This window comes from Colobus angolensis, unplaced genomic scaffold, assembly GCF_000951035.1.
Source record: "Colobus angolensis palliatus isolate OR3802 unplaced genomic scaffold, Cang.pa_1.0 Scaffold214, whole genome shotgun sequence".
Classification (NCBI taxonomy): domain Eukaryota; kingdom Metazoa; phylum Chordata; class Mammalia; order Primates; family Cercopithecidae; genus Colobus; species Colobus angolensis.
In genome coordinates this window covers 1,181,598-1,197,698 of record NW_012115311.1, presented here as the reverse complement: position 1 = coordinate 1,197,698, position 16,101 = coordinate 1,181,598, and the positions used below count along the sequence as shown (strand labels likewise).

The 16,101-nt window shown below is 38.8% G+C and overlaps 1 protein-coding gene across 1 annotated transcript in view; it reads right to left on the bottom strand.

The window, feature by feature from the left end:
* Positions 1–373: 373 nt before the first annotated feature.
* Positions 374–16,101, bottom strand: part of ELF1 (E74-like factor 1 (ets domain transcription factor)) — an 85,365-nt gene continuing 69,637 nt past the window's right edge. The window contains exons 9-12 of the mRNA XM_011942970.1: positions 12,647–12,730; positions 11,755–11,947; positions 9,446–9,895; positions 374–2,378 (exon numbers count right to left, since the gene is read on the bottom strand). Of these exons, the coding sequence (XP_011798360.1) occupies positions 1,784–2,378; positions 9,446–9,895; positions 11,755–11,947; positions 12,647–12,730 (1,322 nt within the window). The 3' untranslated portion in view covers positions 374–1,783. The remainder of the gene's footprint in view (positions 2,379–9,445; positions 9,896–11,754; positions 11,948–12,646; positions 12,731–16,101) is intronic.

Here is a 16,101-nt window from a genome sequence, read left to right as displayed (position 1 = left end):
GAGGCTACGGCAGGAGAATAGCTAGAACTTGGGAGGTGGAGGTTGCAGTGAGCCGAGATCACGCCACTATTCTCCAGCCTGGGCGACAGAGCTGAGACTCTGTCTCAAAAACAAAACAAAACGAAACAAAAGTGTGTTTAATATTATTGCTGGGAATATTTTATTGTTGTCTAATTTTTACAACTTGGTAATCCATTGTGTGATGTTTAGAAACTGTCATTTGGCCTGCTATAAAGGAAAAGTGAAAGGATGATATCCTGCAATTCTGACTAATGGAGTTTGTTTATTTATAAACATTAAGTAATGCTAATGTTCTAGCAATATTCTTTGTACACTTATTCTTTAAGAAACTTTTGCCTGAAAACAGAAACACTGAGAATTTTTATATGATTTATTTAATAATAAACCAATTAAAGATACAAAATTGTTTAGAGGATTCCAAAATTTAAATTTTTGTTTAAATACAAATTCATTCTGTAATATGAAAACATAACATTAGACCTCTAAACATAATGATTTCATCTACAAAAATTTCTGTTATAATAGAAAATTTGCAGAAGACAATTTTTTTGTGACATTAAATGTACATTATTTACAGTTGAAAAAGTAATCTAAAAACATTTCATTTCAGAAACTTGGATATATATGTTATCTTTGTATGCAACCCCCCAAGTCCACCCCCAATAAAAAATGATCCAAAATATAAAGCAATTACGCTTTTATAACTGACTACTCAGCCAGATTAGCCCAAGGCTCAAGTTGCTTTCTTGGCCCTTAAGAAAGAGTCTTGACTCTCTCAAAATAGCAGTATTCTGTTTAGCACTTAGCAACACAAGTTTACTAATGGACCGCAAAGCACAGTGGCCTAAAGAGTTAGTAAACAAATTCTTTAGGAAGAATTTATGGCAGATCTTACCCATAATAGATGAATAAATTTTGTTGGGCCACTTATTTCTCTGCAACATTTCAGCTATTCTTACATTAGGAAATAACCTGATAATGATTTAATTGACATAACTTGAAAATACAGGTATTAGAATTAAAAAGATTAGAACTAGAAGAGACAGTGGTGATCATCTAGTCTAGTCCAACACATCTCTTCCTTTTATGAGAAGAACTAAAGCCCAAAGAGGTCAAGATTACATAGCGAGACCCAAAGAGGTCAAGATTACATGGGAGTGCCATTCTTAGTTAGGCTGATGCTTTTATACCATCCTGCTTCTGAAACAGGGTCAGCCACACCACCAGAACCTCCAATTTTTCATGTTATTTTACATATTCATAGTTCTATATTATATAGTACAGCCAACTAAAGTCAATCTAAGAGACACCATAATTTTAACAAAGCATAAAATAGGTTTTTGCATTTGAAAGAGTCAAGACTTAACTTATACAAGTGGAATGAAAATAGTTCCTATATAAATTTCCTGTTGCCTTCTATTTAAGTTCTGTATTTACAAAAGAATCAGAAAATCTAATACAATGTAAAATTAGAAAAGAAACTTTAAAAATGCTTATGATATAGCAAGTGAAAAAAAATCTCAAAAGAATGTCTTCATAGTGTAAAATGCCTTTTCCTTCACGACTGAATTCTGAAACATTTAGATAACAAAGAGAAACAGTTGAGTTTTCCTCCCTCATCTAACAAAATCAAAATTAACTCTATCTTTTAACAATTACAAAATTAGAAACCTCCTTAGACTTTATCTTAGAATCAATCAGTTTGCATATAATTGAAAATGTTCAATTAACAAACAATCATCCAAAAGCTTTGGTATATTAACTAAAAAGAGTTGGGTTCCAGCAGTTCGTTTTGTTTCATAGCTACCTGAGACGTAAATCCATTGGAACTGGACATTACCATCACATAAGGCTGTGGCTGCTTCTCAGTGTTCTCTTTCACATGATCTTCAGATTCCTTTTTCTCTACTTCCTGTATAAGAGTTTTTGTTTCTTGAGTTTTGATAACTGAAGTGATTACAGTGCCAGGTGGGTGAGCAACCAGCTGTGAACTGCGAGGAGAAAAGGTCACCACAGGTGCAGTAGCATTGAAGGATGGAGAGGAAGCCACACTGACGGTGCCATTGCAAATGGTCTGAACATTGCTAGTAAGGACCTGCTGAACCTGGGCAGGGCCCAAGACAATTGAAGGAGGAGAGCCTGCCTTTTGTGACTGTAGCATGACATTTTCTTTCAGTACTGTCATGGGCTGTGATGAAGGAATGGCTTGCAAAATAAACTTCTGAGATCCAGTACCTGCCGACGGATCTGTGCTGGCTATAACTGTTGTGAGTGGCACTGTCTGGAGTGTTACTGTATGCAACTGCTGATTCCTAGGAGATACAACCACTGGAACTTGGGTTGGAGCCTGTATAGTCCTATTGAGATGATGAAATTAAAGTGAGACAATTAGCATATTCTACATCATTTAAAACTTTAATACTTGACAAGTCATTTTACAAAATACCAGTTGTAGGTTTCAAAATGCTACTTCCTATATTTTCAACACAGCATGACCAGTATCATGCCAGACTTTGTATTAAACACGACATACAGAGATGCCTAACACAAAACTCTCAGGCCATTAACTACGATACCATCTGCTGAGTGCTATGGAAGAAAGGTCTGTACATAGGGTCACATTAACACAAATGAGGAGCTAATTTTGTTGGGGAAGGAGGAGGATGTTAAAATGCTTAGCAAGGGCTGCGCGTGGTGGCTCACGCCTGTAATCCCAGCACTTTGGGAGGCCAAGGGGGGTGGATCACAAGGTCAGACCATCCTGGCTACATGGTGAAACCCCATCTCTACTAAAAATACAAAAAATTAGCCAGGCGTGGTGGCAGGCGCCTGTAGTCCCAGCTACTTGGGAGGCTGAGGCAGGAGAATGGCATGAACCTGGGAGGTGAAGCTTATAGTGAGCGGAGTTCGCGCCACTGAACTCCAGCCTGGGCAACAGAGCGAGATTCTGTTTAAAAAAAAAAAGTGCTTAGCAAGAAGTTCGCTTGAGCTTCTCAAAATTAGGAATTTAAAAGCAAATCTGTTTGATTCATTCCTGCTATTTTTTTTTGAGATGGAGTTTCACTCTTGTTGCCCAGGCTAGAGTACAGTGGCGTGATCTTGGTTCACTGTAACCTCCAACTGCTGGGTTCAAGCCATTCTCCTGTCAGCCTCCCGAGTAGCTGGAATTATAGTCATGTACTACCACGCCCGGCTAATTTTTGTATTTTTAATTGAGACCGGGTTTTCTGTGTTGGTCAGGCTGGTCTTGAAGTCCTGACCTCAGGTGATCCACCCGCCTTGGCCTCCCAAAGTGCTGGGCTTATAGGCATGAGCCACTGAGCCCGGTCTGCTATTTTAATACTTGAGAGATAATGTTATCAACATGCTCATCCATAATAATTACAAAAATTCATATAATTGTACTCAACCTGTTTTTATAGATAAAGGGGGAAGTGCTTAATTAACCTAAACAAAAAACCTACCTCAGTCTTAACCATATGACAGAATTCTTAGGGTTTTAATAGCTCACATTTCATGTCATATTTAGATGAAACAAGCCATGATTATAATTAATCTGTCAGGGCTCTTGGACTGGCAGAGAAAATATGGCTAAGCTTTGGAAAAATACACAGAAGCATGTTTTAGCAGTTTTCCACGTTCAAATAATTCTCACAAATTTTGCTCATAACGCTACAGTTTAACATAAAATCCTTTAATGCAAAATCTAGTTTGTGTAGGTTGTTAATCCCATTCATTGAAGAGAAAGTTACATAAATGATATTATCATTCAATCTAATTTAAAAAGTTCACAGCTCTAAAATTTATAGTTACGGTTATTAATATAGTATATAAAACAAATGTCGTTTAAAAATCTCAGCATCTGGATGTCAACTGTTTCTTTGAAGTCTGTAAAGTTATTTAATGAAAGATATTTGCTATTTCAAACAACTAACAGCTAGATTAGTCTCTATAAACCAAGCGTTACATATTACCACTAGATTATTAAAGCTACATTTTGAAAGTTAGTTATGCATTCTGTTTCTCACATATGAGAAATAAAATAGTGGAGGAGAAAAACAAATTGGCTTGGTGAAAAGATGAAACAAAGACCCAGAGCAATTCAGGACAGGTTCAAAAGAAGTGGGAATAAAGGCACTAGAGCCCGCCCACTCACACAGGATACAGATCACCAAACTTAGATGGCCACCCAAGCTCTCTTGCCCATTTGATTCAGGGAAATCTAGGGTGAGACGGGAGTCTGGGTATAGTACCTGACGCTATAGCCAGATACTGTTTTTTTGTTTGTTTGTGTGTTTTTGAGATGGAGTCTCACTCTGTCACCCAGGCTGGAGTGCAATGGTGCGAACTCAGCTCACTGCAACCTCCACCTCCCAGGTTCAAGCAATTCTCTGCCTCAGCCTCCCGAGTAGCTGGGATTACAGGCACCCACCACCATGCCCAGCTAATTTTTTTGTATTTTTAGTAGGGACAGGGTTTCACCACATTAGTCAGGCTGGTCTTGAATTCCTGATCTCATGATCCACCCACCTCGGCCCCCCAAGGGCTGGGATTCTGGGCGTGAGCCACCATGCCCAGCCCAGACACCATTTTTAAATAAAAAAGGCCCAAGGGCTTCCCATGACAAGAGTTTACATAACATACACATAGATATTTGACATATAGTTGGCACACAGATTACATCAATATGCATAACCTTATAATATGTATAAGCTTGTCACTCTACAAATATTATTATCCCCATCTTACATATGAAAACACTGATGCGCAAACAGGTTGTAACAGCTTGAATAAGGTGACCAATTAGAGAAGAGAGGCCATCTGACTGCAGAGCTGATGTGCCGCCTAACCATTACAATAGACTTCTGCCACTTAAGTCCTGAGCAACTTCATCTTTAGTAAGTACTAAAGATGAGTATTTGCTATTCTATCCTTAGACAACAGGCAGTTACAACTCTTCAATCTACGCCTCTCTCATTCTTCTTTCCTTCTCTAAGGTATGACACAAGCAATAATGTACTTGGAAATTTTCCATACTGCTAATCAGGGCTACCACTAGGACTTCGATGCTTCTGTTTAAATTAGAAAAAGATGTCATTTTCTTGGCCGGGCGTGGTGGCTCACGCCTGTAATTCCAGCACTTTGGGAGTCCAAGGTGGGTGGATCACGAGGTCCAGAGTTCAAGACCAGCCTGGCTAACATGATGAAACCTCATCTCTACTAAAAATACAAACATTAGCTGGGCATGGTGGCACGTGCCTATAATCCCAGCTACTCAGGAGGCTGAAGCAGGAGAACTGCTTGAACCGGGAGCTGGGAGGCGAAGGTAGCAGTGAGTGAGATCACGCCACTGCACTCCAGCCTGGGTTACAGAGCAAGACTCAGTCTCAAAAAAAAAAAAAAAAAGTCCTAAAAAAGTCCTTTTCTTTTAGACACCTGACTGCCATCTGTCAGAAAATATATATACTTATCCATACTATCTACAATGCAAATATATTGGCTTATTGGAACAAACTCTAAAACAATTTTCAATAATACAAATTCAGAGATTAAATATTATGAAGTATCTGCTAACTACAGAATTTTAAAATTACTTTTTTCTTAGTTAATGATTAAACTGTCTGGTTATATTATGTAATACAGATTCTGTTACAGCTGACTACTTTTAAAAAATCTCCTAAGCTGCTTGTAAACAACTGGAAAAATATTGGTAATTTACAATTTATCAAAATTTCTGAAACTAACACAGACCATACAACATTTAGCTTTTGTTGAGGATCTACTCAGGTGTCAGGTGTTGTTTAATTGCCAGAGTCACATGGAAGGTTCAATATTATCATCTGTGCTTTATAGATAAGGAAACAGACTCAAAATAATTAACATGATTCAATTTCACATCTAATAACTGGCAAGGCCGAAAAGCTGAAAAGTTTTTTTTTTTTGGAAACGGAGTCTCACCCCGTCACTTGGGCTGGAGTGCAGTGGCACAATCTCAGCTCACTGCAACCTCCGCCTCCCAGTTCAAGCGATTCTCCTGCCTCAGCCTCCCGAGTAGCTGGGATTACAGGCGCCCGCCACTACACCTAGCTAATTTTTTGTATTTTTAGTAAAGACAGGTTTTCACCATGTTGGCCAGGCTGGTCTCGAACTCCTAACCTCATGATTCGCCCGCCTCGGCCTCCCAAAGTGCTGGGATTACAGGCATGAGCCACCGCACTCAGCTTCTATATGCTTTTAAGAGAACTTACACATTACACATTTTCACAGGATTATTTGTTTATTTACTTATTTGAGACGGAGTCTCACTCTGTTGCCCAGGCTGGAGTGCAGTGATGCGATCTTGGCTCACTGCAACCTCTGCCTCCTGGTTCAAGTTATTCTCCTGCCTCAGCCTCCCAAGTAGCTGGGATTACAGGTGCCTGCCACCATGCCCAGCTAATTTTTGTATTTTTAGTAGAGACAGGGTTTTGCCACATTGACCAGGCTGGTCTCAAACTCCCAACCTCAGGTGATCCACCCGCCTCAGCCTCCCAAAGTGTTGGGATTACAGGTGTGAGGCACTGCACCTGGCCAGGATAATTTATTTAAAAGATCCTAAGAAAAATTATTAATGCTTGGATAAATAAAAGTTATGCTAGGTAAAATGGCCTCCCATGTTTACCAAGTGGCAATTTTCAGAAAATAGTTTACCAGCGGTTTTTCTGTTGTTGTTTCTTTGACTACCATGAAGCCAGAATCAAACTGGCTTCTTTTTGTAAATTTGTAAAAACTGAGCATATATACTGTACACCAATTAAGAAAAGCTTAATTGAATCAACACAGATGCATGCAATCACATGAAATAAAAATAAATGATTGAAGGACAAAATTAAGATGTTGCTGCTTTACTGTAAATAACTGACAATTCCTGTGATTTATGTAAATCAGTAGGCAGTGTAGCAAGTCATTAACTTCACTGCTTGCAGCTAAACAACTGGCATCTCCACCATCTACTAGATGTGACCAAGTTCCCTGGTCTCTCCTTGCTTCAGTTTCCACATCTATAAAACGGGGATATTATCTATTCTTCATTGAGCTATGAGGATTCTATACCTCACTATATGTAAAGTGTATGAAATACAAAGAGTGCTCTATAAGTGTCACCTCTTGTTGTTATATTAATAATTTATCTAATTATATATATAATCATATATATTCCATCTTCTCTCAACCACAGGGAAAAGTTAAAAGCCTCTGATTTTATTAATAAGTCAAAAATCAAGAAAGATACAGCAAAGAGAAAAAAGAGTATAAATAATCAGAAAACAAATAATGCAAAATGCTATCAATTTGTGAATTTAGGTGGATAGTAAATAAGTGTTCATAGTACTAGCTGAATTTTTCCATACTTTGAAATTTTTCATAGTAAAAGTTTGGGTAATTAGAAAAATGCAAACAAAAAATATAAGAAATAACAAAACCAGAACTTGTCCTAATAAAAAACCATTCTAAGCCAGGTGCAGTGGCTCACACTTATAATCCCAGCACTTCAGGAGGCCGAGGTGGTAGGATTGCTTGGTTGGCCTTGGTTCAAGACCAACTTGGGCAACAAAGTAAAACTCCATTTCTACAAAAATTAAAAAATTAGCTGGACATGCCTGTAGTCCCAGCTATAAGGACGGCTGAGGTGGGAAGATGGCCTGAGTCCTGGCGGTACGACGCAGTGAGCTACAATGGCATCATTACACTCCAGCCTAGGCAACAAAGCTAGCTAGACTTTGTCTCAAAAACAAAAAAACAACAAAACAAAAACCTACTCTACAATATCTACAATTTAGTATCTTTCAAAGGAAGAGTTTTTTGTTTTGGTTTTATTCTCACAGTCTAAAAAGAATATTTTGAATACAGGTGCTAAAAAAATTCCGTGGAATCAGCTGTGGCCATTATAGGTCTCCTATCAACACAAATGCAAACAACAAACAGCCTAGAAACCAATGGGAGGAACTACACACTCCCAACTAGACACCCAGTCATCACATGCAACCCACAGGGCCTAAGGAAATATAAAACATTAAAGGAAGAATACAGACAGTAAGAGTTAAATAAGCACCCACTGAGCATTCCAAATCTGAAAATCTGAAATCCAAAATGTCCCCAAATAGGAAACTTTTTGAGTGCCAATATGATGCTCAAAGGAAATGTTCACTGGAGCATTTTGGATCTCAGATTTTTGGATGTGGGATGATGTGCTGGGTAAGTATAATGCAACGATTTAAAGGCTGAAACAGTTCAAAATCCAAACTATTCCTGGTCCCAGGCATTTTGGATAAGGGTACTCAAGATATACTCCTTTAAAAACAGTTAAAGATGTAGCAGCCAATTAAAAATTTAAAGGTCATATTTGCACTCCTCACAAATCAACTGAAGATTTAAGAGAATATTTTCAAAAGGTCAAACATTTTAAATTGTCTATACAAAGAAGACTGAATCATTGAAGTCTGCCTTGACTTCATTAACATTACCTAGATTGAAGTCTAGGTAATGTTACCTTACTTCAAGATCAATTGAGCAAAACCTCCACATTTACATTCTGGAATATAAAAACGTAAGACTGAAATTTGCTAATAAAAGTAATCAAATAATAATTTGTATTGGCTTTGAAAAGGCTGCTAGATTTTATTATAATTCATGTTCTAGAAATTCATGACAGTATAAACAGAAAAATGCTACAAATATCCATATAATTTTCTGCCTTCATCCCATACCCCCATTCTAAATCAGCTGAGACTAGTCCCAAATTTCTGCTGAAGATCAGTCCAAGGCAGACAGGTTCTCTCAGTCAATTTGTTGTTTAGCATCTTTTCCTGGGGCTCTGAGGCAAATCTGATTTAACCGAAAAGGAAAAGACAAACAAACAAACCCTGCTTTTCTGAGTTCTGCCGCTCTAAAAGCCTGAAGAAGAGGACCTTAGATTCTTGGCCTCCCCTCCTATTTGAACTTTAGAATTGTTCCAAGATAGGATCTTCCAAGGAGCAACATTTATTGCTTGGAACTCCATGCACTCTCAATGTCCTAACATGTCAATTTACGTTGAATTTTTGAGGCTTCTGACTTGGCCTGAATAAAGATTTGAAACCATTCCCTGGATTTTCTCATATCTAGATAACTTCTTATATGGCTCAATCCAGTTATACAAAGGTATAGTGAACTACACTTAAACTGACAGAATAATGTCAATAGTGTCAAAATGTAAATGAAGGGACCAGTGGCATAATTAGAGGACTGACATAATATATACTGCTCCTGAAAAATCCGGTAACCAAGAGTTCTAGCTTGAAATCTATATACTGTTATTTTCATTTCTGAATCTTGACCCACTTAACAAATAATGTCTCTGGTCAGAAACATATTGAAGTGACAAGCATCAGTAGTTCGGTTTTCTCACCTAATACTCTGAACAGAAGAATTTAATGTTTCATCCTGCATGGTACTGGTTCTAGCTGCTTCTCCCTCTGGGACAGCCTGTACTGGCTGTACTACATGAACAGTCCGGAAGAGCTGGGTAGGATATGGAGACTGCGTGGGCTGCACTGTCCTCAAAACTTCTGATGGCTGTGCAACTTCCACAGGATCTTTGGGTTTTGCAGCTTTAGAATTCCCTGGTTTTAGAACTGTAGTGGCTCCTCCTTTTACCCCTGGACTTGAAGAGACTCTTGACCGGCTGGCTTGATTCCTATTTGAAGTGGCTGATGAAGATAGTGATGGATCTGAAGACTCTATGCTGGAACTTGGATCCTCATCATTTATATATATAAGATCTTTTGGCATTTCTTTAAACTGATACACCAAGCGCTGACCTTCCACTTTTGCCAGAATACCCCTTTGGTAATAGTACCTATTCAAAGCAGACAATTTCATCAATATTTTATTCAATCAAACATCAATTAAAATATTCAACAAAATCAAATTTCCCTAATCATAAACAAAACCTTTAAAGTTGGAATCAAACTAATGAGAAAAGAATTTCTAAATAAAGGGCAGTTATTTCATATAAGATAAACATACATTTATGCACAGATAGAGGTAAGTTCTTATTACCAACTAAATCTAAAACTAATGCTGATTGGGGGACTGTTTGATAGAGTATGTGAAATCTTCTGGTCTTTCCTTTTTCTTCCTCTATCTTTCTGCTAATTTATTTACTTATTTATTTAGAGACAGAGTCTTGCTCTGTTGCCCGGGCTGGAGTGCAGTGGCATGATCACAGCTCACTGCAGCCTTGAACTCCTAGCCTTAAGCAATCTTTCCACCTCAGCCTCCCAAGTAGCTGGGACCACAGGCGCATGCTACCACACTCGGCTAATTTTTGCATTTGCAGAGACTGGGTTTTGCCATGTTGCCCAGGCTGGTCTGGAACTCCCAGGCTGAAATGATGCTTCTTTCTTGGCCTCCCAAAATGCTGGAATTATAGAAGCGAGCCGGCCGGGCGCAGTGGCTCAAGCCTGTAATCCCAGCACTTTGGGAGGCCGAGACGGGCGGATCACGAGGTCAGGAGATCAAGACCATCCTGGCTAACACAGTGAAACCCCGTCTCTACGAAAAAAAAAGGCAAAAAACTAGCCGGACGAGGTGGTGGGCGCCTGTAGTCCCAGCTACTTGGGAGGCTGAGGCAGGAGAATGGCGTAAACCCGGGAGGCGGAGCTTGCAGTGAGCTGAGATCCGGCCACTGCACTCCAGCCTGGGTGACAGAGCGAGACTCCGTCTCAACAAAAAAAAAAAAAAAAAGAAGCGAGCCACCACACTCGGCCCCTTTCTGCCAGCTTGCCAGGATCATCAAAACTACGAAAAGCCTCAATAAATTGTTTCTCCTCCGCAGCTTTCTAGAAATGTTCCTACTAGGCAAACTGTATCAGTTTAAATTTGATTCAGTAAATGTAATTGACTTTTGTGTATAAAACTTGATGATATGCTATAGAAGTGATCCAACTTTTTGTCATCTATTTTAATAAAATCAAGGACCTAAAAAAGTATGTTAAAAAATCCAAAAACTGTAATTAAAGAATTCTAGTTTAAGATTGCCAAATTTAATATCTATATCCCCTAAGTCATTCAGATCATTCTTATTTCCAATAAATCTCTCTCAAATACATGCATATCTTGAAAAATAAATGACAGAGTCACCAAAAAATGAACTAAAAGTGAGCTTAAGAATAAAATGTTACTCTTGTTCAAAGTTCTCATGATGTCTAGCAGTACTCTTGAAGCACTAATTTATTCTACCATAATAACTAACATATCATACCTGCAATTCATGTTTGAGAATGCACCCTCCTTTTTTTTTTGAGACAGGGTCTCACTTTGATTGCCCAAGCTGGAGTTCAGTGGTGCAATCTCAATCACTGCAGCCTCAACCTCCCGGGCTCAGGTGATCCTCCCACCTCAGCCTGCCGAATAGCTGGGACCACAGGTGCACACCACCATGTCTGCTAATTTTTTGTATTTTTAGTAGAGACAGGGTTTTGCCACATTGCCCAGGCTGGTCTTAAACTCCTGGACTCAAGCAATCCAGCAGCCTGAGCCTTCCAAAGTGTAGGGATTACAGGCATGAGCCACCACACCTGACTGAAAATGTACCCTCTTATTACGTACTTGCATTACCACTATTGGTGCTTTGCTGAATTTAAGCTTAATATTTTTTTTTAGAATTCAGGAAATGATATTCTTAACAAAATAAAATACCAAAACTTCGCATACCTGAGTGCTCTTCCCATGGTCTCATAATTCATGTCAGGTTTGTTTTTGTGCTTCCCCCACAACCTGGACACTGCTTTAGAATCCACCAATTTAAAAATGCCTTTCTCTCGCTGGGTCCACTTGATGTATTTAGGACAAGTAGCCTTGTCCTGGAGCAGTGCCAGTAAAAACTCCCAAAGATAAATTGTGTTTCCTGAAACAAAAACAATTTCTTTCTAAATGACCAAAATTTCATTTAAAAGAACATCATAAAAAACAACTAGAAGTCTTAGAAGTGCCATTCATATTTATACAAAAACATTACATAATTCAGTTAGTATTGGTGACATAATTTAGTTAGTATGGGTGATATAATGGTCATACTTTTCAGCATCTAATAAAGATCTTTTTATTAGTCCCATATAAAATACGTGAACAAAGAAATCTTGTCATAAGATTTGTGATGAATTAGGAGAAAGTACTTTGAGATAATTTTTTTCTGTCTCTTTGTGAACTCTCTCCTTTCAACAGTTGTTCTCTTTAGATTAGAGCCAGCAGGTCAGCCATAACAGTTTTCTTCAAATTTGGGCAACAGTTATAAAAATGCTTGAATTTCAAGACAACATGTTAAAGGGCCTATGAACTGAAAATCTAACCCGGTTAAATTCTTCCAAGAGTCTCATTATTACATGAAACAGGTAAGTGAAAATCACTCAAATGAGTTTCTTGGTCTACTTTACTATCAGTTTTCCTTTAAGAATTTGGCAAATGTATCTAATAAGCATGTAGCAGCAGTAAGATCCATTGCAGGATATCAAGAAAGCTGGTGGTTTCTAGTTGTAACAGGCAGGTGCTATAAAGCAATCTGAGTGTTACTTGACCTATAAGTATTACATGGAAATTACAGAAGTACCCTTTCCATCTTTGTTTTTCTTCTTTACAGATATGTTTGGCGTAGTGGCGGGGGAATCTGGTCGTGGTGGTTTCGTTTTTCTCCCTGAAATAAAAACAGCTCTGCATAAATATTTGCCTTCAAAAGTGACAAAAATGGACAATTCAGCTATTTTGTCAAGTGCCAAATGTTTTTGTACATGGGTCACATATACTGGTCTCTTAAAATGCTGTTTGATAAAAGGAAAACAACTTTAATAAAACTTGGACATTAAACCATAAGCACACTTATGTAAGAAATGATATCTCTGACACCTCAGTTGATATCTGTAAAAATGAAGTTAATTTAAAATACTATAGCTTGCCTTTGAAGTACCCATACTGGTAGCACTTTCTTACGCTTTTGGAGAATGCTTTTGACATTGGTAGAACATGGGCTCCAAAAACAAGCCACATAGCTCTGTCTATTGATTATACCAGCTTTTTAAGGTAGGAGAAGTGGATTTTTAGCTTTTTTCTCTATTAAATAATTTCTGTATACAGTTAGTTCTCAAGTATAAGAAACTTCCCAAACTCTAGAAATACAGAAAATATGTGAGGCAAAATTTTGGTGAACCACATAGTTAAATACTATCCTTCTGTGTATTTGTAAAAACATCTCGTTTTTCTGTACCTTTCAATTCACAACAAACTTAATAGTTATCTTACCCGCCATCAATGTCTAAATAAGTCCATCCCAATAGTCTCAGAGAGGGGTCGATAAACTATTCTAAAGCCCTATTTGTGATCTTCTTTTGCCGAGTATCTAGAACCACGGCCTAGTAGCACCACTGCCTTGTATTTAGGTTTAGATCATGATCATGCTGTCTGAACATACTACCAATCTATAGGTGAGAAACAATGAAGAGTTACTACCTCCTACCCCAACATTCTTGAGGCTGCCACTCTGGTTTGAATTACTGTGATGAATTCTACGTAAATATAATATAGGGCAGGACAATAACTTAGAAAAGCAGAATTTTACAGCTAAAAAAAAAAAAAAACACAAGGTCAGTGACAATCTATCCCCAGAAACGGAATAGGAAAACGTTTCTGAAGTCATTTGGGTGAATGAGAGGAAGGGAGGAAAGTGTCAAAAAGCCCACTCTTCAGTCTCTAAGACTGCCAAATGTATGCTAGTCAGCCAGGCATCTCGACTTTCATCACTGCAGACATCTGCAGAGAACCTTCAGAAGACAGATTCTTCTGGCTGTGTTCATGATAACAAGTATCAGAAGCCAAGACTTCAGTAACTCCCACCTTATTTTATGCTATTAATATATACCAGCTTAATAAAAATAGATATCGTCTTTATTTCCACTACTTTCCTCCACTAGCTTTAGTCACAACAGATGCTGCCAGTAAAAACTCCCAACCCAGTATCCATCCTCTCCAACGTCTTCCTAATCATTCAAGGTGGCAATGTACAAAGCTTCAGACGAATTACAGCTTGGTTATAGAATTTTTGGTTGACAGTGATTTCTTCTCAGCTCTTTGAAAATGTCTAATTCTTCCAGTCTCTCCTGGGAGCTTCTAAACTGCCAATCTAAAAAAAAAAAAAATCAATCCTCTTGAAGGAATGTAGTTTCTCCCTGGTTTGCTTCCTTTTTTTTTGGAGCAGGGAGAACTTGAAGAGAGGTCTTTGGTGTTCCGCATTTTTATCAACAATGCATTTAGGCCTAGATTTATTGTAGCTGACCTACTCAGGATTTACAATGCTGAGGATTAATGTGATTCTGGAAAATTCTTAGTCACTATCTCTCGAATATTGTCTCTTCCTCACTTTTCATATTCTCTGTTTCTGGAACTTTGATTAAACATGCAGACCTTTTCATTTAGTTCTCCATGTCTGTAAATCTTTCATATTTTTTAATTCACACCAAATCTATTGGAGTTTGCTAATTCTTTCTTAGCAGTGACTAGTCTATGTTTTAATCCACACATTATGTTTTCAATTTCATTTCATTTTTTTGTTTTTGAGACAGAGTCTCACTCTGTCGCCCAGGCTGGAATGCAGTGGTGCGATCTTGGCTCACTGCAACCTCTGCCTCCTGGGTTCAAGCGATTCTCATGCCTCAGCTTCCCAAGTAGCTGGGATTACAGGCACGTCCCACCACGCCTGGCTAATTTTTTTCTGTATTTTTAGTAGAGATTGGGTTTCACCATGTTGCTGTCAAATTCCAGACCTCAGGTCGTCTGTCCACCTCAGACGCCCAAAGTATTAGGAATACAGGCATGAACCACTGAGCATGGCCCAATTTCATTTCTTATTTCTATAAATTCCATTTGGTTCTTTATCATACCAACAGTTTTTCAACATTAAGTAGAATATTAGTCTTTTATTTTATTTTATTTTATTTTATTTTTTTTGAGACGGAGTCTCGCTCTGTCGCCCGGGCTGGAGTGCAGTGGCCTGACCTCAGCTCACTGCAAGCTCCGCCTCCCAGGTTCACGCCATTCTCCTGCCTCAGCCTCCCGGGTAGCTGGGACTACAGGCGCCCACCACCTCGCCCGGCTAGTTTTTTTTTGTATTTTTTAGTAGAGACGGGGTTTCACTGTGTTAACCAGGATGGTCTCGATCTCCTGACCTCGTGATCCGCCCGTCTCGGCCTCCCAAAGTGCTGGGATTACAGGCTTGAGCCACCGCGCCCGGCCTAGTCTTTTATTTTTAAGCAGCTTTGTTGAGGTATAACTGACTTATAATAAACTACATATGTTTGGTGTTTATAATTTGACAAGTTGGGACTATGTATACTAAAACCACCACTACATTCAAAACAATGAATATATTCATCACCCCAAAAGTACTTTATGCCCTTTTGTAATCCTTACATCTCGCCCTTCCTCACCCTGCCCAATCCACAGGCAACCACTCATCTGTTTCCTGTCATTATAGATTAGTTTGTCGTTTCTAGAGCTTTATATAAATATAAAACTGACCCTCAAAGAAAATACAGCTTTGAACTGCACAGGCCCACTTATATAGGCATCTTTTTTCAATAAAAGTTACATCAAGTGTGCCTGTGTCTCCTGCCTCCCCGCTTCCACTTGCGCTACTCCTGAGACAGCAAGACCAAACCCTTTTTTACCTCCTCCCTCCTCAGCCTAGCCAACATAAACACAACAAGCATGAAGACCTTTGGCCAGGCAGGGTGGCTCACACCTGTAATCCCAGCATTGTGGAAGGCCAAACCAGGAGGAATGCTTGAGCCTAGAAGTGTAAGACCAAGCTCTACAAAAATAAAAAGTTAGCTGGGTGTGGTGGGGCTTGCCTGTAGTCTCAGCTATACAGGAGGCTGAGGTGGGAGGATTGCTTGAGCCCAGGTTGGCAGAGGTTGCAGTGAGCGGAAATCGTACCACTGCACTCCAGCCTGGGTGACAGAGCGAGACTCCGTCTCAAAAAAAAAAAAAAAAAAAAAAGAAGCGAGCCACCACACT